This window comes from Nicotiana tabacum, chromosome 1, assembly GCF_000715075.1.
Source record: "Nicotiana tabacum cultivar K326 chromosome 1, ASM71507v2, whole genome shotgun sequence".
NCBI lineage: Eukaryota > Viridiplantae > Streptophyta > Magnoliopsida > Solanales > Solanaceae > Nicotiana > Nicotiana tabacum.
The window spans coordinates 105,219,055-105,235,691 of NC_134080.1; the positions used below are offsets into that span (position 1 = coordinate 105,219,055).

A 16,637-nucleotide genomic window follows, 5' to 3' on the forward strand; every position below is an offset into this window, starting at 1 on the left:
AAGTAATATAGAAGTACTGTAGTAATGAAAGGAATTAAATCCATTTTCATTATGGAAGTGCAATATCACTGTACCTTTCAAAACTTCTATATAACCTCTTTTCATATATATAAATATATATAGGTTTTCTAAGAAGAATATTTTTAATTGTGATAGAATTGAAATCTGATCTTCAAAACTAAGGACTTATGAAAATATTATCATGAAATAGTACTATTGTTTTTCAATTTTAGATAATTGGAGCAAGTTAATGCTGTGACATTCTCTATCCTCACCACCATGTCATTTTATCAATCTGCAAAGAATTTGAGATCACACGTGTTTTTATGAAAAAGAAAAATCTTAAACCCAACAAAAACCCACCCACCCTCTTATATGGAACACATATATACTATAAATATAGAAAGAGAAAAAAAAGTGATTACAAAGAAGGGAAGAAAGAGAAGCAGGAGTAGTGGGTGGTTGTCTGCTCAGAAAAAAGGAGAGGAAAAAAAAGGAAGTCCCTTTCAGTATTAGTCCTCTCTTCTACAGAGGAAAAAAAAACAAAAAAACCCTAGCTTTTGCATTGTTAAAACATCCTGTGGGGTTGTCATAAACAAGTAAAGTAACTCTTCAAAATATGCATTCTTGTTTAGATATTTCACATACCCAGATCTGAAAAAGATTACCTTTTGCTCTCATTATTGGTAGTTTTATGATAAAAATGAGTTCTTTAGAGAAAAACTGAAGTGTTTTTTTTTTCTTTAATGCATTGGGTAGCTTAACGATTGCATTTTTCTGACTTTGTTATAGGAATTTGAGGATTTTGGGAAATTTGGAGGAGCTCATTTTCCAAGAAAGTTGCGGACTTTGCTTTGTGGGCGCTTTGATTGGGGTTTGGCGTGTCGCATCTTCTTGGGATTTGTATTGAACTCATCGATTTCAGAGGTTTCTGAAAGCTAATTGAATGATTCTTTTTTGCATTACACATAGGTGGTGAAGTTGAAAGAGCAAAGTTTCAAGTGATTTTTGTTGGATCCCAAGTGTTAGTACATTGTTTTTTCTGCTTATAACAGTAATTATTTGTGCAATGTTGTGAGAAATTTGAGCACTCAGAAGACATATTCTTGGTTGTTGGGGAAATGATCTAAATTAAGTAGGTGATTACTTGGAGCTATTGATGGAAAAACTGGGGTACTTTTTATTTGCTTCTGCTAATTAACATCCAAACATTTGCACTGGAGTGGCTAGGAGTTCCTGGAGCTGTCACCATGTCTTCCTTAAGTAGGGAACTGGTTTTCTTGATCCTCCAGTTTTTGGATGAGGAGAAGTTCAAAGAGGCAGTTCATAAGTAAGTTTCCTTTCTATACGCCTTTTATCGTTGAAATTCAAATGCCTATATAATCTAGCGTATGAAAAGTGATAATGTATTATATGGTTGGTTTTTCCAATTTCTAGTTCGTTTCAATTTAGACCCGATGAATTATGTAGTCAGTTGATCGCCTTGAGTCAGATGTGGATTTGTGCTGTTTACAGACTTTTCAGTTTAATGGTGAAATATTAAGAATGTTTATTTTTAGGTTATTTGTTTTTACATTCTCTCATTTCCTCATTTAGCTAGAGTCTAGACAGCCAATTAGATGACACAACTTTTACTTAGCACCAAGGGGATGTAATGTTAGTTCTCTTGTTTTTTGTAAAGTTCCATTTTACCATGAGATTGCATGAATATTAACTTTAGGTTGGAACAAGAATCTGGTTTCTTCTTCAATATGAAATACTTTGAGGATCAAGTGCAAGCTGGTGAATGGGATGAAGTTGAGCGATACCTAAGTGGGTTCACAAAGGTTGAGGACAACCGCTATTCAATGAAGATCTTCTTTGAAATAAGAAAGCAAAAATATCTTGAAGCTCTTGACAAGTGAGTTCAAATGTCATTCACCATTACATACTTGATCAAAAAAATGTCATTCACCATTAAATTGATTGAAAAGTTTCATCTACACCTCTAATCATTTGGTTGGTTTTGGAACGTATTTGTCAGGAATGATCGAGTAAAAGCAGTTGAAATTCTTGTGAAGGACCTTAAGGTTTTTGCTTCTTTTAATGAAGATCTTTTCAAGGAGATCACTCAGTTATTGACTCTTGACAATTTTAGGTATTATATTTTGACATTTGAAGTGTGATGCATGCTCTCTTCATTTGTTGATGATTGGTTGAAAATCTTTTGTTGTGTCCCTAGGCAGAACGAGCAGCTTTCCAAATATGGTGATACAAAGTCGGCAAGAAATATTATGCTGGTAGAACTAAAAAAGCTTATAGAGGCAAATCCTTTGTTCCGTGACAAGTTAACTTTTCCCTCTTTCAAAGCTTCACGACTGCGGACATTGATTAATCAGAGGTGCTATGCTAATCTGAACTTTATGTCTTTCATTTTATCCGCTGAGGTTCTCCATCTTGGGATATTTATATGCTTCTTATATTTCTTTTTCGTATGTGAGAGATCTTTGGAATGATCTTTTGTACCATCAATCCTTTTAAAATTACCTCAAATAGAAAGCGCCAATTAAGTTAGTTTCAACCCCTAGCTGAGCTGATTCAAATTAAAATGCAGAAATTAAAGAAACAAGGATAAAAAGGATAGAAATTGAGACTATACCCAAAATAAGGTGCAATGTCAAACAATTGATATAACCGATCACCCAACAATAACAAGTAGTACCTAATCTATAGGATATACCTTCACGTGGAAGGATTTCCACTCGAAAACACATGAAAAGTTGTCATCAACAATGGCAAACCACCATTGCAATCTCACAAAGAGAACTCAATAATCATCAATGTAGTCTAGCCCTAAAATGAGAACTTAAGGACTGTTGTATAGTTTTATACTAGGGTGGGTTTTTGGCTAACATGACGCAAATACCCCTAAGTTAACCTAAGGAACTTAAGTGTAGTCACTATTTACAAATGATGACCAAATTACAAATATAGGACACTTTGAAATGTAGTCTTCAATTGTTGGTCAAATTGCACATGTGGCCAGCCGCCCAATTACGAAAGTAGCCTCCAATTGGAAATCCAAAGTGATTGGTGGCTATCTTGATTCATATCATGAGCAATGGCATGGTGGGTCCATGATTCCGCCACTACTAATCATAATTGCTTGTTGCTGTTAGCTGTTGATATCTATAGAAGGGGATGACATCCCCTTCTGTGATAATCTGATCTTCTTGTTAAGACTACATTATTATTGTTGTTGTTGTTGTTGTTGTTATTATTATTATTATTATTTTATTTTTCTTCTTAAGTAACCTCTTTCCCAATCATAGATATTATTAAGACTACATTATTAAGTTTGATGTGATTTGAATTTCAGTCTTAACTGGCAGCATCAGCTATGCAAGAATCCACGTCCAAACCCTGATATTAAAACACTATTTACTGATCATACTTGTGCTTCTAGCAATGGAACTCGGCCTCCTCCTCCTGTAAATGCAGCACTTGGTGGACCAGTTCCAAAACCTGGGGCATTTCCTCCTCTTGGAGCTCACAGTGTGAGTGGAGTTCATTAAACATGTTATTATCTTAATAACAGAACTTCTTACTTTTCTGCTAACCATTTTCTTAATGCAGCCATTCCAACCAGTTGTTTCTCCTTCACCAAGTGCTATTGCAGGGTGGATGTCAAGTGCAAATCCTAATATACCTCATCCTGCTGTTGCTCCAGGTCCCCCTGGACTTGTGCAGGCTCCTGGCGCTGGTCTGTTATATTGTTATTGGTTTGGTGGAAATTGTGGTTGCTTTTCCAGAAAGTTACTATTTTCTTAACTAAAGTTGTCTATTGTAATGTCGTCAGCTGCCTTTCTAAAACATCCAAGAACTACTCCAGGGGGTCCTGGAATGGACTATCAAATGGCCGATTCAGAGCATTTGATGAAACGAATGCGTGCTGGTCAATCTGATGAGGTGAGTTTGAAGCGAGACAGAAGTAGAAAGTTCGCGAGATTTCCTTACCTGAGTTATTAAATGACCTCCTTTTAACTGATTAACAAGGCAAGGAAACACAACCTTTTGTTATTTTCCAGGTATCCTTTTCTGGTTCTACTCATCCTCCCAATATGTATTCACCAGATGACCTTCCCAAAACTGTTGTGCGGAATCTTAGCCAAGGATCCAATGTTATGAGCATGGATTTCCATCCACAACAACAGACGGTTCTTCTAGGTTGATTCTGAATGATCCCTTTATAGTTTATAGTTAGTACGGGAAGGGTTACTTATCATTGCTGGATGTTAATGTGCATATACCTGTTAAAGAATGTGATTTATCATTTAAGTACTTTGTAGATGAGATCTTGAGATCCATGGTTGTGTGGTTTCGAATTTCTATTGATCCTAATTTCCATTTTTTCCTGTATCTCCATGTAGTCGGAACCAATGTTGGTGACATTAGCATTTGGGAAGTTGGATCTCGAGAACGGTTAGTGCATAAGACCTTCAAGGTTTGGGATATATCTGCATGCTCAATGCCATTCCAGGTGGGTATTTCTTGCAGTTTCTGAATTCCAATATGCTTATTTGATCCCCCAGTTAGTGAAATTATTTTGCTTTCTAATCCATCATAATTTACTTCGAATCCCTTCCCCTAAAGTGAGATATCAAACTAAGTCAGAATTACTATATATTATTTGGTTCGGCATGTCATCTTTCAGTGAACTACTTTACTTTACATATTAACAATATTTTTTAAACATAAATCTTAATACGCCTCAACAAACAACTCCAAATACTCTTTCTTATTTTTCAGATTATTAGTAGGATTCATCTTATCCGAGATGGAAGAAATATATTTACTCGATTTAGCATATTTCTCCTTTTTCTTCTTTGGGTTGTGAGATTCACTTTTTGCATCCCAAATTGACTTGCTTTGGTTGCTTATCATTCAGACGGCTTTAGTCAAAGATACCACTATATCAGTCAATCGATGTGTATGGGGCCCAGATGGTTCTATACTTGGTAAGGCGGACTATTGGTTCATTTTTTCTTTTCTGTGATAAATTTTTGTAGCTTTAGGAACTCAACTGTACACATTATTCTGTCATTTGGCTTTCTGTAGGAGTTGCTTTTTCGAAGCACATTATTCAAATATATACATACAGCCCAGCAGGAGAATTGAGACAGCATCTAGAAGTAAGCCGTGCAAAGACGCTGTCTCTTTGCACTCACATCCTCACATCAATAATTAAATAACTCATCAAGTCTAAATTATTCTTCCGTGTTATAGATTGATGCTCATGCTGGTGGCGTTAATGATATTGCTTTTGCCCACCCTAATAAGCAACTATGCATAGTAACGTGCGGGGATGACAAAACAATCAAGGTTTGCTCCTTGACATGATAACATATTATTGGTTTTATGATTTCCTTTATGAAATAAAGAAAATAATTGGTACTATTATAATTCCAAACTTCTGTAGGATTCTTTTCTTCATTATTTGCTTTCTTATAACAGGTCTGGGATGCAGTAGGTGGTCGTAGACAATACATGTTTGAGGGGCATGAAGCTCCTGTATATTCTGTCTGCCCTCACTATAAAGAGAATATCCAGGTAAACCTATTGCATTCTGTGGTTAATTTTCACAATATTGACTCTCAGGCTGCTAAATGACTTTCATTGGTTTCTTAAAATGAGAGTCAAGGTAGTCTTATCTTATAATTTTATGATTTTTCTGTTTGATAAAGAAGACTATTATCTGAATTTATATTTGCAGTTTATTTTCTCTACGGCCATTGATGGTAAAATAAAAGCCTGGCTATACGATTGCATGGGATCAAGAGTAGATTATGATGCCCCCGGTCTTTGGTGCACAACAATGGCATATAGTGCTGATGGAACGAGGTTGGTCCAAAAGCCCGTACAGTTTGATCCTTGTTTAGCTTATTTGTTTCAAACAAGTAAGGAAGCTTTTTCTATTTTTATGCAATGCATGTAATCTTGCTGCATCTATTTCTTCGATAAGATCTTATCCTTCTGATGCAATGTTTGGTAATACATTTTATTTCTCCATCGTTATGCCAAGCTAAAGTACCATAATGATTCTAGAATCTACCACTTCTTTAACTTCAAATTTGGTATAACCCCATGTATTTTATTGTTGCCAAATTTTCTCACTATCCCTGTTCTTTTTTGTGTTATATTTCTGTACTTTCCTTTTGTCTCTTGTACTTGTCTTCTGCAGTACTTTTGAGTTTTGACAAGTAACATATTTTTATTCCACCAAAACCACATCAAGAAAGTGCAGACTAGTATAGCTTACAGAAACTCGGGTTTCCTTTATAAATTAGGCAAGAAGAATTCAAGCAGGTTGTCTTAATTCATCATCATTCATCTGTGGAATCCAGGATATGTTTGAAGCATTGGAAGACTTCAACCTTTCTGTTTTAGCTTGATAAATTTGAATATTTTTCCTGCATGAATTTCTTCAGCTTTGATGATTTCCTGGAGCTCCTCTTCCCACCTTAATTTGGACACAGCTTCTCATCAGATAGCACCCTGCATTATTGATTTTCTGTAGGTTTGTAGTTATTTTAGGATCATTCCTCCTCCAGGTTTTCAGTTATGTTCAAGTTCCTGTCTTTTAAATTCTCCTCCAGCAGCTATAATTTAGAACAAGGATGTAGTCAGGTATCCCCTGATGTCAAAAGAATTCTCGCTGTGTCACCATTTAAACTAATCCTTTTGTCTCCAGCCAGATTTTCTAAAGTTGAATAGGTTTCTTCTCCCCATGATCCTAACTTAGTATGATAGGATTTTGGTCCATGAGGACCATGACAACTCTAGGAAGGGAGGATTGTCAAATCCATCAACAACAACAACAACAACGACCCAGTGGGATCCCACAAGTGGGGTTTGGGGAGGGTAGTGAGTACGCAGACCTTACCCCTACTCCTACTCCGGAGGAGTAGAAAAGCTGTTTCCAATAGACCCTCGGCTTACGACGATTGTCAAATCCATCATCATATTCAATTGAAAATATGAATATGTCTATTCTCGAGGCTGGCAGTGAGTTATACCCCTTGAATCAAGTATATTTCTTCTGTGTAATGGAGAATCCAACTATTCCAAATCCTCTATTAGATTTTGAAAATCGCTTATAGCTTGGGGTGTCCGCCTCTTATGCTCCTTCCTTTTCTTAATTTGATGACATCGCTACCGAAGGAGAGGACACACATCTTCTTATAGCTGCCAGTTTAAACATAATTCCTTCCTCAGTTTTCTCTAATTGTGGCCTTGGGGACCCACGAGGAATTTTTTACTTTGCTATACAGGAGATAAGATGTATTCTAGTAGCTGCAAATGGTCATTGCAAGTCCAGCCTCTTTATTCAACAATTCCACTATAGTCCCTTTACAGCCAATTTCTTCCAAAAAGCAAAAAAAAAAAGGTGATAGGAATAGTTTCCCTTTTTTCATCAATGTTGGTCCAGTCGAGGCTTGTCCATGCTCAATCCTGATGTACTAGACCTTCAACTTGACCCTATCCTAGCTATATAATCTTCCTAGTCTAATTCGACCAAGCAAGCCCACCCTAATGCTCCCTCTCCGGATCTTACCTCTGGCTTTGAGCTTGCCTTGTTGGTCAAGTTCAATTCGTTTCGCATCCAAAAAAGTCACAAAAATCTACCTATGTATTTGTCCACATTTTTGAACCAATGATATGTCTCTATGGTCCATCTTAGTCTCTTTGCTAACAGTAAACCAGCTCTTCATGTTGGAGTCAATAGTTCGATAATTCTCCTGCTTTCGTTCCTGCTGTTAAGTCAGTATCCATGACAACAAATTATCTGTAGCTTCTTTTGGCAGATGTTAGCAAACATCTGCCTTTACCTCCCATAATTCACATTAATCTCAAGCATCTTTAATTCCTTTTGTGTTTGGTGATTTCATTAGTGGTCTTCCTCCTCTTGCTCTAACTTCATTTTCTTCATCATATCATTTTTTGAATGCATATTTTCTCCTGGTAGCGTGCTCCTCCTTGTAGATTTTCCAGAACTCATCCAAATTCCTCGGCTTTTTGAGAAGTTTTTCTTTGGCACTCTGTCAAATATACCATTGCCCTTTAAGTTATGGGTACTCCAATCCCTATGGCAAAACATGACTCTATTGAAGGAGGACTCGTCAGGGTGAGATTATACTCAAAAGGTGCCATGGTAAAAGATTAAGCGGCCATAGTGAATGAGTTAAAGGTGCTTATTGAAGGTAGAAAAATTGATTTGGAAAGAGGCCTATGGATTTATTATCAATTCTCTAAAAGACTAAAACAAGACTAACTTGTTTGCATTTGATGTATTCATAGTCATTCTTAACTTTTCCCATCTTCTTTCAGACTTTTCTCGTGTGGCACAAGTAAAGAAGGTGAATCCCATCTTGTAGAGTGGAATGAGAGTGAAGGAGCAATCAAGAGGACGTATTCTGGCTTTAGAAAGCGATCATTAGGTGTTGTGCAGTTTGACACAACAAAGAATCGTTTCTTAGCTGCTGGTGATGAGTTCCAGATAAAGTTTTGGGATATGGATAATAACAACATGCTTACATCTACTGATGGCGATGGTGGATTGCCTGTTAGTATTGCTATTTTTTGAATTCATTTGTTTGATAGAGGACATATTATTGAAAACTGAGAATTTGTGAACTCCAATTTTCTTTTCAGGCTAGTCCCAGACTAAGATTCAATAAGGAAGGCTCGTTGCTGGCTCTCACGACGAGTGATAATGGAATCAAGGTTCTGGCAAACACTGATGGACAGCGAATGCTGAGGATGCTGGAGAGCAGGGCATTTGATGGTTCTCGTGCGCTTTCTGAAGTCAATGTTAAGGTAGTATTTCTCCTCATTTGGGCAGTTATGGTTTCTTACTATACAAGGCCCTTAACCAATTTTGCTTGTCATATTCATACCACTATATGTAATGGTTATCTTTAATCTTGATGCACACTGCAGCCTCCAATTGCTGGTTCCTTAGGTCCAATTCCTAATATTTCTGGATCTGCACCTCCAATCATAGAACGTAGTGATAGAACTCAGCAATCAATGTCCATCGGCAATCTGGTATTTTTCATTTTCCATGGTTCTCCCCCTCCCCTCTTTATGACAGGAAAGTTCATGGTGCTTCCTGATTTTTTTGTCATTTGAAATATGATTCTTTGAAGTATGATTCTATTATATTTGACTTATCATACTTGTCACATCAATAGGCCACTATGGAAAGCAGCAGAGTTCCTGACGTGAAACCTAGAATTGCAGAAAGTATCGACAAGACTAAAAGCTGGAAGGTCTCTGACATTGCTGACTCATCTCAGCTTAAAACGCTAAAGTTGCCAGACCCTCTGTCAGCCAGCAAGGTTGTTATAAAACTTCATCTGCATTTTTAATATCACTTGCTTGTGGTATTTTTTCTTTTGAAGACTAGATTTGGTGGCCTTTTGTCATAACCCTTTCTTGTTGAATTGAGTTGTGACAACCTCATATAAAAGGTTAATAGTTAGAAAAGATATACAGTATTATTTACTCAATTATATCTCAAATAGGTCTTCTCATGTGCCAATTCTTTTTCATGGCCAAGCACGCGTAAACTCTTTTTTGATGAATGGTGACGGAGAGACTTTAACCTAGGATCTCTGCTTGCTCTAATACCGTTGAATTGTATGACGACCTCATTAATAGCTTAAGCTGTTAGATGGACCATTCTTTATTTACTCGATTAGGTTTCAACTCTTAATTGTTCCTGGCCACTAGTTGTTGAATCTCCTACTGCATGTTTAGGTCTTTCTTGATGGTATATGAATTATTGCTATTAGTATTGTTGAAGCACATGCTTCTTCGATTGATGGTCTTTGTCAGCAACCTAAAGACATTTGAATCGTAACGATGGCAGGTGCTGCGGCTGCTCTATACAAATTCTGGGCTTGCTGTGCTGGCACTGGGCTCCAACGCCATTCACAAGCTCTGGAAATGGCAGAGAAATGAGCGAAATCCCTCTGGAAAGGTTAAATTGGAGTATCAATATGGCTTGTATCAAATTTTCGCTAGTTCCTGTTGTCAGCAAATACTGACTGATTTGCTGTCCTTATTTCCTTATTTCAGTCCTCTGCGTCAATTGCCCCACAGCTATGGCAGCCGACAAATGGAGCACTCATGTCAAACGATGTCGGTGACGCAAAATCAGCTGAAGATGCAGCTGCATGTATTGCTTTATCTAAAAATGATTCTTATGTCATGTCTGCTTCTGGTGGGAAGGTCTCCTTGTTTAACATGATGACTTTTAAGGTTTGTTGATGATCCTCTCTTGGAAAAGGAGTGGAAGATCTAGTTTAGTTCTTGAACGAAAATTTGTCAACTTTTTTTATTATTATGTACAAAACTGATTTTTCCTTTCGTTTCCAGAATTAATTTTGATGATGATAAATTGGTTTATCTGAACTGACACATGAACTCTGGTTAGGTGATGACAACTTTCATGCCGCCACCTCCTGCAGCCACCTATTTGGCCTTTCATCCTCAAGATAACAACGTTATCGCTGTAGGAATGGAGGACTCCACTATCCAGATATACAATGTTAGGGTTGATGAGGTACTTCCTTTTTTCTTTTCTTTTTTTGTGTGTGTTTGGTCCTAGGTTGCATATCTCATTTCGAAGTGACAGTATTGGGTACTTAAATTCTCACTGTTTGTTCTGATACTGAAACTTATTTTTGTAGCTTCTATGCCTCCTATTTCTCCCCCCCCCCCCCCTTTTACAATGGTTATTACCTATGTGTGGTGGGAGTATCCTCATACATGTTTGTCTTTAAATATGCCAGCTAACAACTACGAGTTTACATTGGACTTCATTGTTTTAGTAAAGTTTTAGATAAATAATTGGAAGAATGAGTTCTTATGCTATGTTTGGTTTTGGGTTGTAAAGAGGAGGGATTACCGGAGTGGGGGTAAATGTCGAGGGATAAGGTTTCACTCGTTTGTGAAGGAAGTAAAAATGGAGGTGTTGGTTGCCCTCCACGTGAGCATTATCCCTTCATTAAAACTGGACGGAGGCGTGAAAGTATAATATCCTTATCTTTTTTTTGTAGACAATTGGATGTTAATTGTTAATATTTCACAGTAACCACCCTTGTTTTCTTTTTCTTCTCCTTTACCCTCAAAATAAACATACTCTTAAGGTCAGCAATATATAGATGCCATCAATATCAAGGCAAGAGTGTTATTTCATTATATTTCTCTCAAGCACTATGCTTATCAACTTCGTTTTCTATTTTCCTTATTCCTGCATGTTTTCATCTTCTTGAGCTGAGGGTGTATCGGAAACAGCCTCGAGGAGTAGGGGTAAGGTCTGCGTACACACAACCCTCCCCAGACCCCACTTGTGGGATTCCACTGGGTTGTTGGGTTGTTGTTGTTGTTATTCTTGCATGTCCTTTAGAATTTTCTAGTAATGGATCTTTTCTGTTTGCTTCTTTATGGTTTCATTGTGAAATAATGTTGGACCCTTTTGGTTATCTGATCCTGTCATAGGTCAAAACCAAGCTCAAGGGTCACCAGAAACGGATCTCAGGCCTTGCATTTTCACAGATTTTGAATGTACTAGTATCTTCAGGTGCAGATGCACAGGCAAGTTGGCGGTTTTTCTCCTCTTTGCATTAATTTTGCCTTCTTGCGTTCATTTCCTTTTTGAGGCACAGCACTGCTGGTATGCACGAGTCTTAGTTGTTATTCCTTTAGGCTGGGCAATGGGGCTTCTATCGCAACCTTACAATCTTGATGCTATAGTAGTAATGTTTTATAATCTCAATGATATGCTAATAGCATGATATTTGGTGCTTGTTCTGTGATGCAGCTATGTATCTGGAGTGTTGATGGCTGGGAAAAGAAAAAAGCAAGGCCTATCCAAGTGCCGCCAGGTCACCAAGGTCCCTTAGTTGGAGAAACTAGAGTCCAATTCCATAATGACCAATCTCATATACTAGTAGTTCATGAAAGCCAAATTGGAATCTATGATACCCAACTTGAATGTCTGCGTGCTGTAAGTCTTTACGTTAATTTATTGTATTTTGTTTTTAAATATACATAGAGTTTGTATTGCTTGCTTAGAAATCAGGTGTTTTATGTTGACTTAGTTCCCTTTTCAGAGTCCAATTCCATAATGACCAAATTTGTTTCTAAATGTGCATAGAGTTTGGGAATGATTATTTTATATATTGGTTCTTGTTTGTTTAGAGTAAGTTTCCTGTGTTACAAAGCTTAGCTGTATTTCAAGAGTATGATCGAAAATAAATCATTAGGCACTTTTTTTGAGAAAGATAACAGTAAATAATCATTAAGCACTTAGGATCTATTAAGCAATGCTAAACAGAGTTGCTGTGGACTAAGTGCAGTTATCTTTGTTCTTTGTTCCCCTTGTAGATAGTCATTGTTAATTCATTTGCTGTGTTGACATTTTTGCTTTTCCTAGTTTCTATTTTCCGTTCTTGCTTTACATACTTTGCAGTAAGCTGCATATATATTGCTTGACGTGGCTCAACAAACGAGAACTTTCATGTTGCATATTTTATTATGAACACTATACATTCATTATCATGTACTCCAGAGTTTGACGCTCGAGTTCCCTACTTTTCCTATTTCCTGGTTAAAATATAAATGATTTGAGCATTAATTGGTTGCAGTGGCATCCAAGAGATTCGCTCAGTGCTCCTATTTCAAGTGCTATATACTCATGTGATGGCCTGCTGGTCTTTACTGGATTCGGCGATGGTGCAATTGGAATATATGATGCAGACAGTCTCAGACTTCGATGTAGAATTGCACCCTCAGCTTACATATCTTCTTCAGTTAGCAGGTATTTCATGCCTTGTTTTGTTAAATTCATTATTTCCAGGCAATACAAACGAATCACTAGGCTATGGGTTACAAATCAAGCTGCATTTTGAAGCAATTAAAGCGAACCCAAAGCCATTAGACAGCCACTCTCTCCTGTGCCAAAATAGCACCTGCAGCTTCCCTTAGGTGCTGCAGTGGACTGATCTGATGAGAGTGTGCGAGTAAGTCATTGGAATTTGCTAAATAGGAAGGAGGAAAATTCAAAAGAACTGCTTAGTCACCTAGTCCAGCTGTAACCCTGCCCAAAAATCCTGAGATAAATTTTTACTCAAGATTAGGTCCAGACTTTAACAACCCCCTCCCCTAAAACCAAAAGAACGAAGGAGTTCAGGAGAAGACGGAAGAAGAGATCAACAGATGCATTAGTCCCGGATTTTATCAAACATGGCACACAGACCTCGAATAGTATTATTCCAAGCGTTCACCTCTATCTTTACATTGAATATACGATACTATATGATGCCTAAATGCTAATGCCAGATCTTAATTGATCTCCTGCCAACTTGGCTTTGTTAGGACGCCAACTTAGTCGTTTGAAAATATATCTCTAGATAATTACGGTATGTGACTGTAAAGGAAAATAATTTTCTTGCATGTGTTTTTTCAAAAGGAAAATGAAATTTTTAAAAAAGGAAATGATCATTTCCCCCTTAAAATTTTGCACTTTCTAGAGGACAATATTGAGGAAGATAAACTAGCTAGAAAGTTCTTGACTGAATGCACAATGCGCCAAGGAACAGTAGTTTGTTAGAACAAAGTTAGCTCTTGGATTTCAGCTTATATTTGGTAAAGAGGGTGGTAGTGACATGTGATAATGACATGCTCGTTACTCTTATCTGAATGTAGAGGTAATATTTCGGAACTGTGGCCAGTAATCTGAATTTCGTGTTGTTTTAGCAGCGTCAGTGGCACCGCATTTCCTGTGGTGATAGCAGCACATCCATCTGATTCCAACCAATTTGCTCTTGGTATGAGTGATGGCACAGTGCATGTGATCGAGCCATCAGATGCAGAGCCCAAGTGGGGCAGTTCACCGCCTCAAGGTAATGGATCTATGCCTTCTATTCCCTCAAGTTCTGCATTGAATAGTCAGCCATCAGAAACCCCCTCAAGGTGATAGAGAGATTATGGTGCTCACACGGTTCTTTTAGATTGTAAAGTTTTAACATAGCTTATTCTTTGCTATCTCTTTTGACTATTCTTTTGGATAGACGTCATTGTACATTTTTTATCAGCTGCATTTGTAGCCAGGCCATTATTTTTTTGTGTCTCAAATGTTTCATTGATTTCTTCCATCTTCTTTCCACTGCGAAGTTCTGAATCATATGACACGATAACTTAACTTGCTTTATATTTGCAGTTATGATTCTTGCTTTTCTTTTTAAGAATTTTAAGTTATTGACATTGACGATGTAAATACAACTTTTTTTAACGATTAGGTCTCCTTAATGATAACTACATGTAACCGTGAGCAAAGTCAAAATGCCTTCCTGTTCAGTAGACACATGGCATGATTGATTATTGGAATGAAGTTACATATTGAATACTCTAATGCTATCATGTCTTTCAGTCCTGAATTTTCTTCACTTTTACAAGGATTGGTGTAGCCTGTTTTTAGACAAGAAAACATTCTTAATCCATTCTCTTTTCATTTTAGAATATGAAAACTACTACATGCCGTTTTCTGTTCTTCTCATCAATCTTAGAGGCAACAACTATCTCCTCTCCAACTACTATAAGATTCAATCTCTTTCCAGATTAGTGGTAAAATATACGAGGGTTTGCTTCCCATTTGTGCTACCACATACTCCATTATGCTCGTAAAATCAATCTAACATTATCAATTAATAGAAGAAACTGACTCGCACTTGATGTTATACATAATGTGTCTTCGAATATACTATTGTCATTGGACATAGTAAATAAATTCACATTGTCACATCAATTTATCACTTAATTTTGATTAATAATTATGGTTTGATCTAAACATCAAATGCGGGTAAATTAACCCCAACTAACTACCCCTAACCAAGTAATTTGGATCAATAGTTAATTTGCAAATTTCTATAAGGATGACAGACAGCCAGTTGTAGAATTTTGTTAATTGAAATTACTTTGATGATCCAATCAATGTCTGCATACAACTAGAGAACATCAAGGTATACACAATCGATACAGTTCCGTGGTATGCACGTAAAGGGTTAATAAATCATTTCTAATCAAAGAAATTACCATATACAATTCAACAAACAGATACTCTAGGTACTCATTTGTTAAATTCCCGTAATATATATCCAAATAAAAGGTGCATAGATCTTATGAACAAATTAACATAGATAATTTGACAGCCATGGTTGAACATACAAACTAGGTCTTCCAAATGGTACCGCTAGTTGATTTGGCAAATGGTACCACTAGGGGCGTTCAAAATATTTTGAATAAATAAATAGTCATGATCTAATCTGCCTAAAATTTACTCCGAACCATGATTAGATTCTAGATAGCAAATTACGCTGGATGGCCTTTTTTTGACGATCACTATAAATTGTTGTGTGCTTTAAAATTCTGAACCTTAAGGAAAATTCTGCATAGCGCGCTTTAAAATTCTAGCATAAATTTTCCCCCCAAAACTTTTGCTATCGGGTCAAAAAAATTAAAGCACTTCTTTCACTTGTATTATTCGCCCGATTCTAGAATGGATCATAACTCAGGGTGTGTATAGAAGGAAAATATTTTTCGGAAAATATTTTTTAATTTTTTTATGTTTGGTTTGGCTTAAAAGTTTTGGAAAATATATTTCTCATGAACACATTTTCCTTCAATTGGAGAAAAATGTTTTCCCCATCAAAAGAAGGAAAAATATTTTTCAAAATTCTTTTTCAACCTTCTCCACCCTATTTCTCATCCCCACCAACACTCACCAAACCACCTCTACCCACCCACCCCAATGCCCAACCCCCACCACACCACACCCACTCCCACCCACCCCAACCTCGCCGCCCACCCGCCCTAAATAGAACTATTACTAAGAGTATTTTCTTTACACGTTGTACTTTTTTTATTTCAACAAAATGAGTATATTCTTTTTTAATCTTCTCCATCCTATTCCTCATCCCACCCCCCAAACCACCCCTACCCACCCACCCCTACCCCCACCACACCACACCCATCCTTGTAACGACCCGATCGGTCGTTTTGACTAGCCCCGTTCATGATATAGTGGAAATTAGGGAAGAAAGTTGGGAGATTAGGTCTTGAAATTGGAGAGTTTAAATTGGGGATTTGAGGGACCAATTGAGGTCCGATTTTGATGATTTTGGTATGTATGGACTCGGGAGTGAAAGGAGTTTCTAGTATTGCAACTTTTGTTGGATTCCGAGACGTGGGCCCGGGGGTCAGGTTTGGCCAATTTCGCGATTTTTGAGTTAATTTGATAATTTTCGTATAAGTTTCATTCCTTTAGCGTATACTGATGATAATATACTAATTTTGGTTAGATTCGGGGCATTTGGAGGCCGAATCGAGAGGCAAGGGCATCGCGGGCTAGAGTTTTGGCTTAGCTTGAGGTAAGTAACGCCTCCAAACTTGGTTCTGAGGGTTCGAAACCCCGAACTATGTGTTCTATGATTAATATTAAGGTGATGCAAATGCCAAGTGATGGGCGAGTAGGCGTGCACCGTGAGAATTGCGGCCTGGATCATTCTATGGCACCACTTAATGATTCTTTC

General features: G+C 37.2%; 1 protein-coding gene across 4 annotated transcripts; it reads left to right on the plus strand.

Moving 5' to 3' along the window:
- The first annotated feature begins 375 nt into the window (after positions 1 to 375).
- Positions 376 to 14,358, plus strand: LOC107793747 (protein TOPLESS-RELATED PROTEIN 2). Of its 4 annotated transcripts, none has more exons than XM_016616165.2 (26): positions 376 to 599; positions 793 to 1,330; positions 1,721 to 1,900; positions 2,024 to 2,137; positions 2,222 to 2,380; positions 3,359 to 3,536; positions 3,616 to 3,742; positions 3,839 to 3,948; positions 4,068 to 4,206; positions 4,410 to 4,519; positions 4,928 to 4,997; positions 5,098 to 5,171; positions 5,266 to 5,361; positions 5,494 to 5,589; positions 5,753 to 5,880; positions 8,368 to 8,602; positions 8,692 to 8,856; positions 8,980 to 9,087; positions 9,234 to 9,380; positions 9,914 to 10,024; positions 10,123 to 10,305; positions 10,481 to 10,609; positions 11,548 to 11,643; positions 11,870 to 12,055; positions 12,696 to 12,868; positions 13,810 to 14,358. In XM_016616165.2, exons 2-26 carry the CDS (start codon positions 1,251 to 1,253, stop codon positions 14,024 to 14,026), a joined length of 3,411 nt encoding a protein of 1,136 aa, XP_016471651.2. In that variant the 5' UTR covers positions 376 to 599; positions 793 to 1,250; the 3' UTR covers positions 14,027 to 14,358. The 4 variants fall into 4 exon arrangements, with proteins under 4 accessions (XP_016471651.2, XP_016471649.2, XP_016471650.2 ...); XM_016616163.2 differs by having other exon boundaries at positions 383 to 599; positions 13,807 to 14,358; XM_016616164.2 differs by having other exon boundaries at positions 558 to 686; positions 13,807 to 14,358.
- Positions 14,359 to 16,637: the final 2,279 nt, after the last annotated feature.

Excerpts from the sequence above, each read along its gene's own strand:
- LOC107793747 (XM_016616163.2), top strand. The coding sequence starts at position 1,251 with ATGTCTTCCTTAAGTAGGGAACTGGTTTTCTTGATCCTCCAGTTTTTG. Across the intron at positions 3,743-3,838 it reads TGTGCAGGCTCCTGGCGCTG|CTGCCTTTCTAAAACATCCA; the intron begins GTCTGTTATATT and ends TAATGTCGTCAG. Across the intron at positions 3,949-4,067 it reads GTGCTGGTCAATCTGATGAG|GTATCCTTTTCTGGTTCTAC; the intron begins GTGAGTTTGAAG and ends GTTATTTTCCAG.